Raw genomic sequence first — 17,501 nt, forward strand, 5'->3', positions numbered from 1 at the left:
GCTTGAGTGGTACACGGAGGCATCACGTGGGGGCGTGCTAACATAGCACGTGGGGGCGTGATGATGACGTAGCAGAGCTTGAGTGGTACACGGGGGCATCACGTTGGGCGTGCTGAGTCAGCACGCAGGGGCGTCTTGACACGTGACAATACGTGATTGGCCTGAGGCAATCAAAACGTGGGGGCGCGGTGAATGCTACTCTCTATATAAGATAGTGTTCGGGTCTATTTTCATTTTGAGGAAGTGTGTGAGTGTTTTTTGAGTGTGTTTCTGGTGTAATGGAGGGTACCGCAAACTTGGTATAGTGTATCATGACGACGAGATAATACGTAATACTCACAAGGGAGTGAGGTTTGTGTGCAAGAATCCGTTTTCGTTTGTGGTTCCATGCACCATGACGTTTATGGAACTTCAGAACGGTCTCTGTCAAAGCATAGAGAACGGTACGTTAATGAGAGTGAGTAGAATTCTGTAATGGAATCCAGTTGTAGTTTTTGGTGGTCTAATACAGTTTGATACCAAATAATTTATAATATGTTCCTCCGGAACATTATAATTACGAACCATTTTTAAAAATAAATACAAAATAATTTTATTTTGCCTATTTTTCGACCCTTCCCCTCTGTTTATGGTGTAATGCACTAATACTTTTCTTCCCTCTCATAACACACTTTGTATACATTGCAGTTGGGGAAAACTCTTTATATAGAGCAATTTAGGCCACACTTACTGTTTACCGGGGTGAGACCTGTCCCTTGTATGGCAACAGCTGCAACATGCCCCCCGTGCGGGACTCCGCGACGCCAGCTCCACCACGCCCATGCGTGGTGCCATATCCTTGCATGCACGCTGCGTCACCACGCCCCCTGCGTGTTGACCAGAAGCTCCACCGTCCGATAAATCACCCTACCCTCCAATATCCTCCCAAATTAAAACACCAACTTCTTTCCCATAATAAAAATAATTTCTGCCCTTCCACTTTATTTTCTTTTTTTTTTCCTCAATGCTACGACTTCAACTCTCACCACCAGCCACCTGCCACCATTGCCAACTGTTATCGATTGGTCATCCACCTTTGTCAGTCACCATCTTGCTCCGTCACTCTATCCATCCTAAATTTTAAATCTTAAAATTTAAATTTATTTTATTTTTTTCACTTTCAGATATTTTTTATTTAAGTTTTAGATGTTTTTGTTTGTTTTTAATTTTAGATATTTAAATTTTTTTCTAATATCTTTTTTTATGTATTTTTTAAAATAAAATTAAATTCATGCATAAAGGAATAAAAGTAGTTATTAATAGTTTACAACATATAATGGAAGAGGCATTGTTAGTTTATTACCATCCAAACATGAAATCAAGAGCTCGTTGAGCAGCAAGGATATCCAAATTGTTGTTTGTGTATGGCAAGAACCAATTAGAATTTAACGTGATGCCTATCAAGCCTTTCTGAGAAACCTGATCACATAAGTATTCAAGTTAATCTAATTCATTACAAGGCACTGCAATAATGTTAAAAAGAAATAAAGCTATGATTTTGAATTATTAGTGGAAATAAATGAAACAAACCTGATATTTAGCTTTATAAATTTGAACTGCAGCGGCATGAGCAAGGAGTTGGTAGTGTGCGGCGAGGTAAGGCTTATCTAAACCATAACAATAACTCCATGGTTCGTTAAGTGTAATCCAATGTTTCACTCTGTCTCCAAATTCTTTAAAGCATAACTCTGAATAATCTTGAAAGTCCTTTCTGCGAAGTATGTACATAAAACTCAATATATATATGTGATTCAACTACATTCTAACATGACTTTTCAGCTAAATTTATCTTCAAGTAAATATAATAAGTGAGAACTGATTTTTTTTACTCTGTTTTAAAATTTATTATCCAAATACCATTTTTTTATTACTAAGGTGATAACTGATGATTTGTTATTTTTAATTACAATTAATTATCTAAATAAATTTTACTACATAAACTCTGAAAAATGTGATTACAAAATATATTAATTTATATGTGCATATAAATTCTGATAAATATAAATATAAATTAAATTATATATTTTTTGTGTGTACAATTTTTATAAATATGTGTATAAATTATTATTCACTAAATACTAACAAAAAAAATAATATTTACTGACTATGTAATATTGTTTGACAATTTTAATAAATAATAATTATTTAATAATTCTCCATTCTCAATTAATTACCCTTAATTAGTTATCTACCTAGCTACTATGCATTATTTGATTGGTAATTGTTTCAAGCAGGAGCTATCTGTTGAAATTCTTGGATTTGTGTGTGACATGACTTACATTATATTGGGGCTGTAGAAGCCACTGTACTCATCTTGTAAGGCTTGGGGAAGATCCCAATGAAATAGGGTCACAAATGGTTGTAGGCCTGCTTGTCAATAATATAAAAAATTAAAAACACAATTATAATATATGAATGAAAAAGGGGAATTTAATTAATTTATATGATCATATGAATATAATGAGTATAATTAAGATCGTACCATTAGTCAGAAGCTCGTTGATAAGGTTGTTGTAATATTTGATTCCTTCTTGATTTATACCTGAACTAATTTTTCCTTCTGCATAATAATATATTGATGATGAAGAGAGATTATGAGATATTCAATTAGATGAAACCCATAATTAATTAAAGATTATGATATGATTAATAAATATAATATAATAGAGTATATCTACTTACTCGGTAATATTCTGGACCAAGAAATGGAGAATCTGTAAGCATCCGTATTCATATACTTCATGATCCCAACATCTTCCTAATAATAATATTAAATGATTTATAATATATGGATCATAAGAAATATATATATATATATATATAATACATATTTGAATTTGTACCTTATATATATTCTTTTTTGTTGTACCTTTGGCCCTATCCTTTAATAAATAAAAAAAGAAATGTATAGAATTTGGATACGACTAAATCTCTCTTATCTCTGTTATATGTAATAAATATAGGTTAATCACATCTTTCAATGGTAAATGAAAAATATTTTAAATTTTTATATATCATTTTAATATTTTTTAAAATATAACATATATATTTAATTTTTTTACTCGTATCAATATTAAAAGAATAATAAAGAGAATAAATTAGGACTCTGTAATTGCTTATATTAAGGGCCGTTTGAAAAATTTTAAAAGTTATTTTTTTAAATTTGTGACTTATGAAAAGTAGTAGTATTAATATTTAGGTACAATTTTTAAAATCAAATTGTAGCTTTCTAAAAAATTAATTATTTATGCTTATAGAAAAGTTAAAAAAAATAACTTCTTTCATAATAAAAAAAATTTATCACATTTTTTTAAAAATAAACACTTTTAAAATAAAAAAATTAAATACAAAATAATTTATATTTTTAATATAAAAATTAATTATTTAAATTATTTTTTAAAAAAATTTAATTAAACTATTTATTCAAACTGCACCTAAATATAGCATTCATCCATTATCAAATCAATTAAGAGCAAAAACAAATCTTGGGTAGAGTGTCCAATTCAAAATATATATTAAATAATAAAGTGGTCGTATAAGTTATAACATATGGTTCAGAATCACATGTAACATGTCCATTCTACTAGATCTACTGTATATTTTTAGTATATCTGATTTAATTTTGTTTGAATTAGGTTGAGTTTTAAATTTTTATATTATTAAATTTATCTAGTCAATACCGCATTTAATTTTTAGAACTTTAACTTACGGAAAATTGTTTTGTATAAATATAATATCAATCTTGTTCAACCGGATTTAAAACGGTTAACCTTTTTTTAAAAAAAAATATATATATATGGACGATTATTTTAGTATAGTCATAACTCTTGATATAGTTTAAAATTACTCATGGTGTATTCGATTTATATTTATATTTTTTCTTTTTTCTTTTCAGAATTTTGTGAAGAGCAAAAAAATAAAATAAGAAGTAAAAAAAAAACATAATTTTATCATTTTTATTGTTTGGTGAGCGATTCAAATATTAGTGACGTTAGTCCAAATTAAAAAATTAAAAGATAATTCATAATAACGTTACTTTCACACCTGCTACCACAACGTGACTCCAAAAAATAAATAAATACAAATAAAAACCATGACCTAAAGTTTGAATGTTACCTGGGTGTTTATGAGTTAAGGTGTCCCATGTACTTGGTCCCTTGCCACCTTCATTTGCAGCACCTTCATACTACAAGGCATTTAATTAATTATTTTCTTAATAATAAGGCATGTATATATGTTGATTGTTGAGTACCTGGTAAGAAGCGGAGGCAGTCCCAAAGATGAAACCTGCCGGAAAACTACTCCGGTTTAACGACGCAAGGTCGTCGGAGCATGAGTTGCTAACAAGAAGAGCCAAAACACCAAGGAGGAGAACAAAACCTCTATTGCCATGGAATGAAATTGCCATACCCATACTCATTTTACAATACAATGTCGATGTGGTGCGTGTGTTTGTGGAAGCTAAATAAATAAATATGATAAGGAAAAAGACAATACTAAGGTAGGAAAAGTATTCTCATGTGAGAGAGAATATCATGATCTCTTGCAACTTGCAAATGCTGTTTTAAATTTGGAAAACTATATGGAACCAAAAGGTTACCGGCCAAAAACTAAACAAAACCACATTAATTTATATTAATTATTAATTTTAAATTTTTTAAATTCAAAATTTAAAACCTAATTAAAACCTATAAAAACCTTTTTCTTCTCTCTCAGACCTATCCACCTCCAACAATCACACACAGATCTCTCTCTCAGCAAGAAGCGCCGGCGACTTCCATGCTCTCTGCGACGTCCTCAACAAGCGCATCCAAGACAACTGCTTCAACATAAAGTCCACCTTTAACTTCGTCACCGATTGAGGCAACGCCCAAAGCGGATTCACGCACCTTGGTTCCCGTTTCGCAATCTTCACCGTTGACCGTTGCGGTTCCAAGACAACTGCTTTCCGATTTGTTGAAATTAAAAACAAAGGATAGTATTTTTGCTTAAAAAGAAGGAGAAGACCTAATGCTATGCGTGGACGCACCGTAACGAATCCAAGATTTTTGTGCGCTCTTTCTCTCTGGAGTCAAACCTTGAGTTTATTTGGTTTTCTCATCCACATGCTTTCAGGCTTCGGCCTTCTTTGAATTTTCTTTAACCCCAATCTGGGTTATTGTCTCCGGTTCTCCGGTGGCTACGAGGATGATATGAACTAAGGAGATGTCATAATCTATACTGTCGGGCAAACCATGAATTATAAAAAAAAATATTCATTTAATACGAAAAAAAACATCCTAATACTTAACAAAAGAAACATCTAATTATATTTTAGCAAAAAATAATTAAATATTTATAAAATTTAAAAAAAATATATGAAATTATTAAAGAAATAGAGACATTCACATTTGCAATACAAAAAAATTCAAAAAATATATAAAAGAACATCTATTTAGTATGAAAAAGAAACATTTTGATACTTAGCAGAAGAAACATCCATATATATTAACTCGTAGAAATTTTAGATTCACTTAAAGGTATTTGGCTGATTTTTGGCTAATACCTTTTTGGTTCCCTAGCATTACTCTTTAAATTTTGAATTTATTTAGGCTTTGTCGTGTTTTATTAAACTCTACTCTCTCTTGTTATTTAAATTATTGTTTTATTAAATCAATATTTAGTGATTAATCTTATCTACTTCTTATATAATTTTACTATAATTAGTTACTATTAACATTAAACTAATAAAAAAATAATTTAAATAATACTCTTTTGCAAACTAAAATGGTCTAAATCTAATCATTTTAGCTTACAAACATTAATAAAAAAAAGAAAACTGTAGCAGAATTTTAGTAAAAAAAATTAACAAATTACTCTTTGAAACGAACTATTTTAAAATAAATTAGATTAGACAAATATTTTCCACCAATAATATAGCAGTCCACTTTCATATGTTTATTTTTTCATAAAAGATAAAATTATTTACAATGTGAATGACTGACAGAATTTTTAAAACGCCAAACCAATAAAATTCATTAAAAAACATAACTAGCTAACTTTAAAAGTTGAGCAAGAAAAAAATGAATTTTTCTTATTTTAAAAATTTTTAAATGAAATATTTAGTGATTAACTTTATATACTCCAGCTATAATTAATTAGCCTGAGTTGTTTTTATATTGTCGTCTCTCTCTCTTATTTCTGGTTCTCTATCAGTAATTTTATGTTGAGATTTCAGATTCTCAACTCATTAGTATAGGATTTTCTAAAAATAATAATGAAATCGGTAGAGTAGGTTATGACATATTTATATAAGAACATTTTATAAGAATTAGTTTAAAAGAAAGAATTTAGTTTGCCTTTTTATAATACAAAAGATTTGGCAAGGTTTATATTCCAACATTTGTCTCGAGTGAAAGTTGAGAGAGAGAGAAAAATGAGCTTTTTTCATTTTCAAAATTTTTAAATGAATAAAAATAAAAAACTAAACGAATGTTTGGTGATTAACCTTATGTACTTCTGATGTACTCCTATTATAATTAACCTGAGTTATTTTTGCATCACGTCTCTGTTCTCTCTTTTGCTGTCTCGTCCTCTACTTTTTTGCTCTCTCTCCCCATGGTCTTATATGAAAATTTGTTCTAAATTCATTAGTATAGGATTTTTTACGTTGGTGTTTAATGGTAGAAATGAAGGCCAAATGCAATTCTGCTTCTTGAGTAGTTGTATATTGGAGACTTCTTATATTTTTTTGACAGCATATTTATTTAGGATTGATTTGCAGTATATTAGATTCTAGGTCAAAATAAAATATCTTCTACAATTAGTAAAAATTAATCATAAATTAGTTTCTTGAAAATGCACGGCAATGTATAAGTAAGATCGGTAATAGAAAATTACGAAATTCATGAACTTTATAGCACTATGTTCAAGTATTCATTCTATAGCTCTCTCTCTTCTCTCTCCCTGTGATTTTAGACTTCAAGTTCTCAACTCATTAATATATCAAGAAAAAATAGAATTGGTAAAATAAGATATGTCAGACTTATATGAACCTTAAAGATCTAGTTAGACTTATTCTGACATTTGTCTCGAGAGTAAAAGTTGAACCATGTAAAAAAAATAAGTTCTTCTCATTTTAAATATTTTTAAGTAGGTGAAAACAGAAAAATAAAAAAATATTTGGTGATTAACTTTATATACTCTGATATATTCCTACTTTATCTACTTTTCTCGTTCCCTCTCTTCGTGGTCTTATGTGGAGGTGTATTCTTAGCTCATTAGTATAGGATTTTTTGGAAATAATAGAATCTGACCAACTCATATAAGAACCTTTTACAAGAATTGGTTCAAAATCAAGGATTTTTCCAGCATTCTTATAATATAGAAAGATTTGGCGAGACTCGTATTCCAACAGTTGTCTCAAAAGTGAAAGTTGAGAAAAAGAAAAAATAAATTCTTATTTTAAAGATCTGGCGAGACTCATGTTCCGACATTTGTGTCAAAAGTCAAAGTTGAACGATGGAGAAAAATGAATTCTTCTTATTTTAAACATTTTTAAATGAAAAAACAGAAAAACTAAAAAATTGTTTGGTGATTAACCTTATGTACTTCTAATGTACTCTAACTGTACTTAATCTGAGTTGAGTCCGCATTATCGTGTCTATTAGCTGTGGTCTTGTCTTTTTCGTCTAATACTCCACCCTCTTTAGCCCTCTCTCTCCGTGGTCTTCTGTAGAGGAGAGAATGGAATCGTTAGAGTAGAATATGACACACTTATACAATAATCTTTTACAATAATTGATTCAAAAGAAAGAATTTAGCCTGTCTTCTTATAATACAGAAAGATTTGACAAGACTCATTTATTTCAATAGTGAAAGTTGAGAGAGAGAAAAATGAGTTTTTCTTATTTTAAAAATCTTTAAATGAATGAAAACAGACAATTAAAAAAAATATTTGGTAATTAACCTTATGTACTCCCAATGTACTCTAACTATAATTACTCTGAGTTGCTTCTGCATTATCGTGTTTATTGTTTGTAGTCCTTCCTTTTTCGTCTCGTACTCCACCTTCTCTAGCCCTCTCTCTCCGTTGTCTTCTGTGGAGAGAATGAAATCGGTAGAGTAGGATATGACACACTTATATAAGAATCTTTTACAAGAATTTGTTCAAAAGAAAGAATTTAGCCTACCTTCTTATAATACAAAAAGATTTGGCGAGACTAATATTTTAACAGTTGTCTCAAAAGTGAAAGTTGAGAGAAAGAAAAATAAGTTATTATTTTAAAAATCTTTAAATGAATGAAGACAGATAACTAAAAAAATGTTTGTTAATTAACCTTATGTACTCCTGATGTACTCTTACTATAATTAGCCTGAGTTCTCTATTGTCTCTCTGGGTCTTGTGCTCCGTCCTCTCTGGCTAAAAGCTTTCAAGTTCTCAGCTCATTAGTATATGGTTTTCTGAAAAGAATAAAATCGCCAGAGTAAGGTAAGACACACTCATATAAAAACATTTTATAAGAATTGGTTCAAAAGAAATGATTTAACTTGCCTTTTTATAATACAGAAAGATCCAGCGAAGCTCATATTCTGACATTTATCTCAAGAGTGAAGGGTTGAGAGAGGGATAAAATTTTTAAATGAATAAAAACAAAAAACTAAAAATATTTTAGGGTAGTGCTAGGGAGCCAATGGTCTAAGCGTACAATGTGTACAATGGACTAAATCTTGGTCCATAAATAAAATGAGCATCGCCCATACTAAAACTTAAGTTGATTTTAGAGTTTACCAAGGATCGAACCCTGACCTTTCGGATCTAGAACTCTAATAACATGTCATGAACTCACTCATCCCAAAAGCGTAACCTGACAGGACAATGTAACACTAATGGTCATATCTCTAATACTTCCTAAATCTCTATTGTACACATTATACGCTAGGACCATTGGCTCCCTATACTTTTCCAATATTTTATGGTTAACCTTATGTACTCCTTTCATATTATAGCTTCTTTATGGTCTAACATTCTTGCCAATACATTATCCTCGTTTTATTCTAAATTGTAATGTCTAATAAAAAATATAATTCTATGAGCAAAAGTTTCTGTCATAATGAATTTTGCGATAATAACTCCTAAAGATGTTAGAACAAGACCTAATTGAAAATGAAATGAATTATTGATTGTATCATAAAGATCCTTTATGTCCACGCCCCAATCTATCCGTGAAGGAATGTGTGCTTCTAAAATCTCTTTTATACTGTGGTCAATTTTAAAATTGGTTCTATACATGTGACTAGTTATAAAAAAAAATCACAATAGCTAAAATGCTAAATGATGATATGGCAATATTTGTCAGCCATCAGCTTTGTAGAAGTGTTAGAATGGCAATTACTAAATAAATGACTACTAAAATGAGGATATGACCTTTTATAAAAATTGGTTCAAAAAGGAAGGATTTAACTTGTCTTTCTAGCGGGAGTGGATCCTCTCCAGTGGAAAAAAAACTGGATGGTATCTAGTGGAAGATCTCACCATTCAATACATTCTCTCTCTCATTTATTGCTGGTCCCACTTGTAAAATTAAAGGTGGGAGATTACACTTTATTCTCTCCAGTGACAAAAAAAATGGAGAGGATCTATTTCCCTTTCTAGCCAGGTTCATATTTTGACATGTGTTAAGAGTGAAAGTTGAGAGGGAAAAAAATGAGTTCTTCTCATTTTAAAATTTTTTAAATGAATAAAAACAAAAAATTAAAAAAATATTTGATGATTAACTTTATGTACTCGTTATATATTCCTGCTATAATTAACAAGAATAATACTATTTGTATACTAAAATCAGCCACTAATATATTTGTGTATAAATATATGCGTAATTTAATTTATTTTCAATGTGTATTTATATTTCAACATGTATTTTATACTGATGGCTGACTTTGATAGTTAATTTTAATGTACACGTAACATAACTTAATTAATAATTACCATCAACATTAATCTAATAAAAAAATAATTTAGGTAACATGCATTTTCTTGGGTATCCCTTTTGGCCTTTTCTTGTTTAACTAAATTAAAATTTTCTTTACTTTACCATTTCGAAACACGTGTATATCGAAGTATTTTTTGTGAAGGGACAAGCTAACCACCTAGCATTTAGAAATTGAAAAACAACAGATCAACATATCATTTTAAGTAACAAATATACACATACACGATTACTCATTTGAATATGATAATTTAAATGTTGATGCGTATTATATTAAGCAATTTAAGTATAAGGAATCAATCTAATACAAGACTAAAAGTCTAAAACACAATTGAATATGCTTATTACTAGGTTGGTCCAGTAATAGGAGGAAGAGAGTGAAATGTTACATGCTTCAAATTTGGTGGGGTTTACCTATATTATTAGTCTGAATACTTTATAAGAATCTTCAACTTCTTTCATGTTCAAAATGGAAAAGTTATTTTATGATGGAAACTTAAAATAATGCAACTAATACAACTACTAAAATCCATTATATATATTTTGATATTTGTGCAACAAATTGAGCCGGCCAAGAATTGACGCTCGAACTATTAAGATCTTGAATTCGAATCAGTGCAATTGATCTATACTGTTAGAACGTGGTGCACATTTTCCTCCAACAAGCCAAGACAAATTCAGCATTTAATTTAAATAACATCATATGAAAGAAGGAGTCATCATATACAATCCATGCAATAGTATTTATCTGCTTCTAGAGTGCATGTTATTGTTTCTTTCTATATGGCTGTCTTAAAAATAAATAAAATATATAAAACTTCTAGTTAGTGTCTATACCGGCCTGGACATAAATTTGACGAATTCATCTTCTGATCTCTGCCGGAGAATACACAAAGAAGCAATCAAGTAAGCTAATGTTTTGACATGGAATGAATAATAGACTCAGAAAATGGTTACAAAAAAGACAATTTTCTCTCTTCATAGAAAAATACTATACACCATAGCATAACACAGTTCCAAAAAAGTCTGATAAGAAACAAGACAGGGTGCACCTCATGTCATAGTTGATTAAAATTGTAAACAGAAGACACATACATTGATCTTTGCTTGTGTCACATATATATGTCTAGCTAATGTTTTTTGAGGAAATTCTTGAACCAACGAGCCGAGAGTTTTGGGTATCTTTTCAAGCCATGTTTAAAATCCACAAAGATGAGTCCAAATCTCACAGTGTAGCCAGAGTCCCATTCCATGTTATCCAACAATGACCATGCAAAATAGCCCTTTACATTCACACCATCCCTTGATTGGGGAAAACAAAAAGAAGAAACCAATGTCATAAAATACATATAATATGAAATAAATAAATAAACAAATAGAGAAGCTCTTTTGATAATGCATTATTGCTTACCGGATTGCAGTATGAAGATAATAAAGATGACGATAGAAGTAATCAATCCTATAAGTATCTATAAGTGCTTCTTCAAGTGATAGCGTTGGATCATTGAACTCATCATAGCCTAAAATTTGATCTTGTTAGAATTTCATTTGCAAAATCAACCTGTAAATTAGAAATCAAATAGCAGGGTGTCTGAGAGAAAAAGGGAAGAAAGAAAAAAATGATGTCTTAGCCTTACCATTTTCAGTAATGTAAATCACAGGGTTGCTGTACTGCTTCTTGATGAAGAGCAATAGTTCACGAAATCCTCTTGGATAAATGCATAACCAGTCTGAAGCAGCCTGCATAGATATAATTAATCATTAAAAGAGAAATGGTTGTTGAACATAATCATCATTGTAGTCGGTTTCGGATATATTGTTAGATTAATGGAATCAATGATGTAATATTATGCATAGACAAAAAGGAATGCTAAAGTGCTAAACTACATTACATAACATACCACTGGACCAAGGGGATTGCCATTGTGTTGATCTGTCATTATTTGTTTTTTCAAAAGAAAAAAAAAGAAGAAGAAGAAGAACAATGTGAATACATGCATTTAGTTTTCTTTCAATGTTGTTGGCCATTTATATTAATAATGAAGCTAGCAGGGGCAAAACACATAAGCTATTCGATAATTAAGATGTCATAATATGAGATAAGGCTTTGTTTACTTGAAGTATTAACAAGAGCATCAGTTTGTAGAGCTGGTTTGGCACTGCGCACGTGAGGCGCATAGGCAGCATACAAGGATGAGTAATAATTTAGGCCCAGAAAATCGAACGATCCCCTAAGTTGCTGGGATTCTTCTTCAGAGAACTTTGGCAGCCGATCTCCTACCATAGATTGCATGCTTTTTGGATACTCACCTTTAGTGAGTGGCTCCATAAACCTAAACCAAATAGTTTCAATAAGTTATTTGTTTATCTCAGTTGTTAATGCTTCTTCCTCTTTAAGATTTGAACAGTTTAAATACATATAACCTTACCATCCGAACATAAAGTCCAGGGCTCGCCTTGCAGCATCACGATCTGATTTTGCTTTAGAAACTGGCACAAACCAGTCAGAATCTAAGGTAATCCCTATTAAACCCTTTTGAGATGCCTGAACATACATTTTCAACTACCTTAGACATTTAATAATAACAACATTCTAAAGTACACATAAAGATTAAAAAGTGGTTCTCCACCAGAATGAAACTGAGAAGAATCTTTGAACTCTAAACCATCTGGCTAGTTCATAAAGTTTATAACATAAAGTCCAGGGCTCATCTTGCAGCATCACGATCTGATTTTGCTTTAGAAACTGGCACAAACCAGTCAGAATCTAAGGTAATCCCTATTAAAACCTTTTGAGATGCCTGAACATACATTTTCAACTACCTTAGACATTTAATAATAACAGCATTCTAAAGTACACATAAAGATTAAAGAGTGGTTCTCCACCAAAATGAAACTGAGAAGCTTTGAACTCTAAACCATCTGGCTAGTTCATAAAGTTTATAACATAAGAAATCATTTTATGAATGAGAAAGTTTTTCAAAAAAAACATAGAGAACCTGATACTTAGTCTTGTACAGCTTGGCAGCAGCAGCATGAGCAAGAAGTTGGTGGTGTGCAGCCAAATATGGTTCAGTCCCCGAATCACCTCCCGTGCAATTCAGTTTTAGCCAATCAGAACACCGCCCTGGTGCATACCTACCGTTCGCATAGCCATTCTTGCTCACACTCTTGGGTTCGTTCAAAGTGATCCAGTGTTTCACTCTGTCACCAAATTCCTTGAAACAAACTTCAGCATAGTCCTTAAAATCATCTCTGCATCCTCATATGAACAAATTATCATATATTTTGCTAGAAGCTCTCCCTCAATATAATGATAGATAAACTGCTCTGGATGGAAACTAGGGTCACTTACGCAATGTGCGGGCTTAGAAAACCACCATACTCGTCTTCCAAGGCCTGAGGAACGTCCCAATGAAAGATAGTCACAAATGGTTGCAGACCTGCATTATTCTTAAGGATTATTTATGATTAACAGCTTCATGAATCTAATAATGGGATAGAAAAATGTTGAACTATGACCATTAGCCAATAGCTCGTTGATGAGGTTGTTGTAGTATTCAATTCCTTTGTGGTTTACACCTCCACTAAGCTTTCCTTCTGCAAACAGTTCACAACAAGAAATTGAAAACGACTGATTACCATTTACTACTACTGTGTTATCTGGGTGGCAGTTAACATGAAGAAAATTAATAAGACTTACTTGGGAGTATTCTTGACCAAGAAATGGAGAATCTATAAGCATCCAAATTCATATACTTCATGAGTTCAATATCTTCCTAAAACACACATGTAGACCATTCTATCATGATTCAAGTATTCAACACAGTTCTACTCATACTCTTTCACTTATATTAAAAAGCTACCTATATATGTGGCATTACATTACAGTTCAAAGTTTCAAACCACACACCTTATACTGATGATAGGAATCATCAGCCACATCTCCATTACTTCCATCTTTAATTTTTCCTGCAAGCCATTCCATTGATAAATAAGCCCGAACACCGCATGTAAATTAGCTAATAGCTACTCCATCATCACTGTCACTTTTTGATACATCTTTAAAAATTAATATACCAAGACAGATATTAAGAAAATCGAGATTTCACGTGAAATAAGACAAGTAAATTAAATACTAAAACAAGATTTAAATCGTGTATGAACTAATTAAAATTTTGTAGAATCATAGTATCAAAAGATTTTAATATTTAAATCAATATTCTAGCAAGAAGGCACAAAATTCAGTAATCATGCAACAATTGAAGAGGTACGTAGGGGTAGGGATGCGTTTAGTTACGAGAACATATGAGAACAAGACACAAAGAATTAAGACACAAAAATTAGTATAATTATATTTTGTTTGATGATAAACTAGAACAAATTATAAAAGTCTAATTTATTCTATTTATTTCATTCAAAAAAATTGAAAAGCAAAAATAAAATAATAAAAAATATATTTATAAAAAATTAACAATAATAATAAAAAAATGAAAATAAGTTGCGTCTAATATCTTTATCATTTCTGAATACACACAAAATATACTTATTTAGTATTTCTCGACACTATTTCTGTGTATTTCAAATCTACCGTATCTGTATTCTAACAACCGCAGCGTATTTGACGGTGAGAGAAAGAGCGCAAACCTGGGTATTTATGGGTGAAAGTATCCCATATAGAGGGTCCTCTACCACCTTCCCTAGCTGCACCTTCATACTGCAAATAATGAAAATCACGTAGCTTAATTATTACTACAATTCAGAGACCAATAAAATTAAGAAGAAGAAGATTGAAGTGCCTGGTATGCGGAGGAAGCAGTCCCGAAGATGAAGGCATTGGGGAAAGTGCTCCGATTCAGAAAAGAAACATCGAGAATGTTGGCCTCACTCTCAATAACACAAATGCTAACAATCACGCCAATCAGCGCATGCACCTTCTTCGATTCCATTATCAACATTTCACAAGCTCACACCATTTCTCACTCTCTGCTTTTATCATCAACTGCCGGGACCAGCCACTTCACGTACTAGTATTATCTTTTTAAGAAAATAAAAACAAAAAAATTGGTTCCTTTGTTTCAGAATCCACAACAACTAGAAATTTTTTATCTTAGCATAGATTTCATAAATACAAAAAGGAAAAAGTGTTACTATTTAGGTTAGTATATATTAATAAATTTTAATTTAATCACATTTACTTAGATAATTATTTATACAGTTAATAAAAAATATTTATTTTTATTAATGTGATTATAATTTTATATTTATAATATATTAAAATTAAATATTAAGAATTGTGATTTTTATTTTCTGCTATATTTATAAAAAAAAACAATCTATTCAAATATAACAATTTTACCAAAATTTGATATTTTCTAAAAAAAATTGTATCAATACTAATTATTATGTATTTATGTTCCTAGTTGTCATCCATATCCACAATGATGAATTTGTGTTTATCTCTTTGAGCCGTTTTCGAAATGGGAAAGTGTACTTAATGGAATATTTGTACAATGTATATAATGGAAGTTTAGAAAGTATAAGAAATATAATTATTAGTGTTATTTTTTTTTTATCAGCTTTTAGGATGAATAATATCATAATACGGTATTAGAATTTTATATCAAAAAATTTTTGATGAACTCCAAAATTAACTTAAACTTTTGAGATAAATGATTTTATGACATGACATATTTATTATCCCTGTTAGATGATTATTCTAAATATTATGGATAATATTCATTTTATAACTTATATAATCTATTATACACATTATATAAATAAGCTATTAGCTTCCTAGCAGGATTCGAAATTAAACAAATCAAAGTTAAAAAATTAAAGATTAGCTCTTGATTTATTGAGTTGAGTATAAAAAATTAAAAAAATAAATGTATAAATAAAAAATTATATGCACATACAAATTCTATATTCTTTTAGTCATATTTATCATCATGTCAATCGACTTTTATTTCTGCCAGTAAAACTGTATATGTATCACATTTTCTTTCACTTTAGCACCATGCAGTGAAGATCACACTACATGCCACAATGAAAAAAACACGTGTACATTTTTACTATAGTAGAAAGTAGAAACAGAAATTTATTGATAGAATGTTAAGATATGACTAACAGAATATATAATTTATATATACTTGATTCACTAAATCATTTATATATAATTTTATCCGTATAATTTTTTTATATGTATGTTTGTTCATTCCTTATTCTAATTATTTTTACGGGTATGTGATTATTTGTATAACATTATAAGTGTTATTAAATATCCAATTACAAATTGTGTATCAACAAATTGAATTCCTTATTATAATAATAACATACATTAATCAAAATAAAACGAAAAGATGATAGATCTTCATACATCTCTATTTTCTATTTCTATATATACTCTAATGACCCTAAAAAATATCAACAAAATTCATATCATATCCATAATTTATTTACAGATAAATGATATTAATGAGTGAATTACACTCATAAGTCATAACATTAATTGTTAGCTATATATTTTCTTGAGAAAATCCTTGATCATTTTTGTAATCCACCAGTGTCATCATTCCAAATTGTATAGTACATAGCTTTCGTACCATTTTCAGGAATATAAATAAAAAAAATTGCTATATTTTTTTAGAAAATAACATTCTTCTTTTTTCTCGAAATATGTAAATGATATTTATTTTTTTCTATTTATAGTGTAATACATGCATAAAAAAATAGGTGTATAGCGTCTTTTTTGTAGTGTTGAGATTTTTAACCTTTTTGTTAGAGAATCCATTGTTAACCATGCCACTTTCGCCATCTTCTATTTTTAATTTCTTCGACGAAATCATCGTTTAGCAATTTTTGTGGTCTTCCTCTTCTATTGTGCACCAAAACCTCTTCGTGATCTTATCTTAAATATGAATCTGATAATGCAAATCAAATTCGGTAGAAATTCCCATTAAATATGCTCAAGAAACATGCAATTATGTATCCCTAAAGGGAAGCAAAATACAAACATTATTATTAATAATAGAGTACACACTAAAATCATTAAAAGAAAAAAACTACTTTAAGCTCAATTGTAGCTTAGCCCCCACTAAAAGCTTTTTTGTGAAAACTTTACTTGGACGATATTTTTAAAGTAAAAAAATTGATAAAATGAGATATTTAGAGTCTAATCACTCTTAAATTAAAATTATGAGACTCATACATAATAAAAATTATAAATTTAATAATGATTAATATTTTACTTTATTACTTTGGGTAAAGTATTAAATTAGTCCCTTACGTTTAGGCGTAATTCTGTTTTGATCCTTAAGATTTAAAGTATTCTATTTGAATCCAAAAAAGTTTCATTTAGCTTCAATTTAGTCCCACCGGAGGTAAAAAATAAATAATTAACAAAATGTTCTACATAACAGCAGTACAAGAATAAGGTCGATAATCTAGAGAGTAAGTTCAAACTCCAGAGGCACAAAATCAACCGTGGATGCA

At 30.0% G+C, this 17,501-nt stretch overlaps 2 protein-coding genes across 2 annotated transcripts in view; both read right to left on the reverse strand.

Annotated features, from left to right (window-relative positions):
• Positions 1-4,513, reverse strand: part of LOC110272385 (beta-glucosidase 13) — a 15,324-nt gene extending 10,811 nt beyond the window's left edge. The window contains exons 1-8 of the mRNA XM_021137331.2: positions 4,292-4,513; positions 4,122-4,225; positions 3,145-3,154; positions 2,722-2,797; positions 2,522-2,599; positions 2,319-2,406; positions 1,570-1,750; positions 1,343-1,458 (exon numbers count right to left, since the gene is read on the reverse strand). Coding sequence (XP_020992990.1) covers positions 1,343-1,458; positions 1,570-1,750; positions 2,319-2,406; positions 2,522-2,599; positions 2,722-2,797; positions 3,145-3,154; positions 4,122-4,225; positions 4,292-4,459 — 821 coding nt within the window. The 5' untranslated portion in view covers positions 4,460-4,513. The remainder of the gene's footprint in view (positions 1-1,342; positions 1,459-1,569; positions 1,751-2,318; positions 2,407-2,521; positions 2,600-2,721; positions 2,798-3,144; positions 3,155-4,121; positions 4,226-4,291) is intronic.
• A 6,396-nt stretch (positions 4,514-10,909) lies between these two features.
• On the reverse strand, positions 10,910-15,097 carry LOC107476779 (cyanogenic beta-glucosidase). The gene is made up of 13 exons (XM_016096670.3): positions 14,807-15,097; positions 14,655-14,724; positions 13,921-13,979; positions 13,711-13,786; positions 13,530-13,607; positions 13,363-13,450; positions 13,007-13,262; positions 12,437-12,552; positions 12,123-12,340; positions 11,909-11,940; positions 11,645-11,747; positions 11,419-11,527; positions 10,910-11,309 (listed from the first exon to the last, which is right to left on the reverse strand). Exons 1-13 carry the CDS (start codon positions 14,963-14,965, stop codon positions 11,138-11,140), a joined length of 1,536 nt encoding a protein of 511 aa, XP_015952156.1. The 5' UTR covers positions 14,966-15,097; the 3' UTR covers positions 10,910-11,137.
• Positions 15,098-17,501: the final 2,404 nt, after the last annotated feature.

Source organism: Arachis duranensis, chromosome 3 (genome assembly GCF_000817695.3).
Source record: "Arachis duranensis cultivar V14167 chromosome 3, aradu.V14167.gnm2.J7QH, whole genome shotgun sequence".
In the NCBI taxonomy this organism is placed as follows: Eukaryota; Viridiplantae; Streptophyta; class Magnoliopsida; order Fabales; family Fabaceae; genus Arachis; species Arachis duranensis.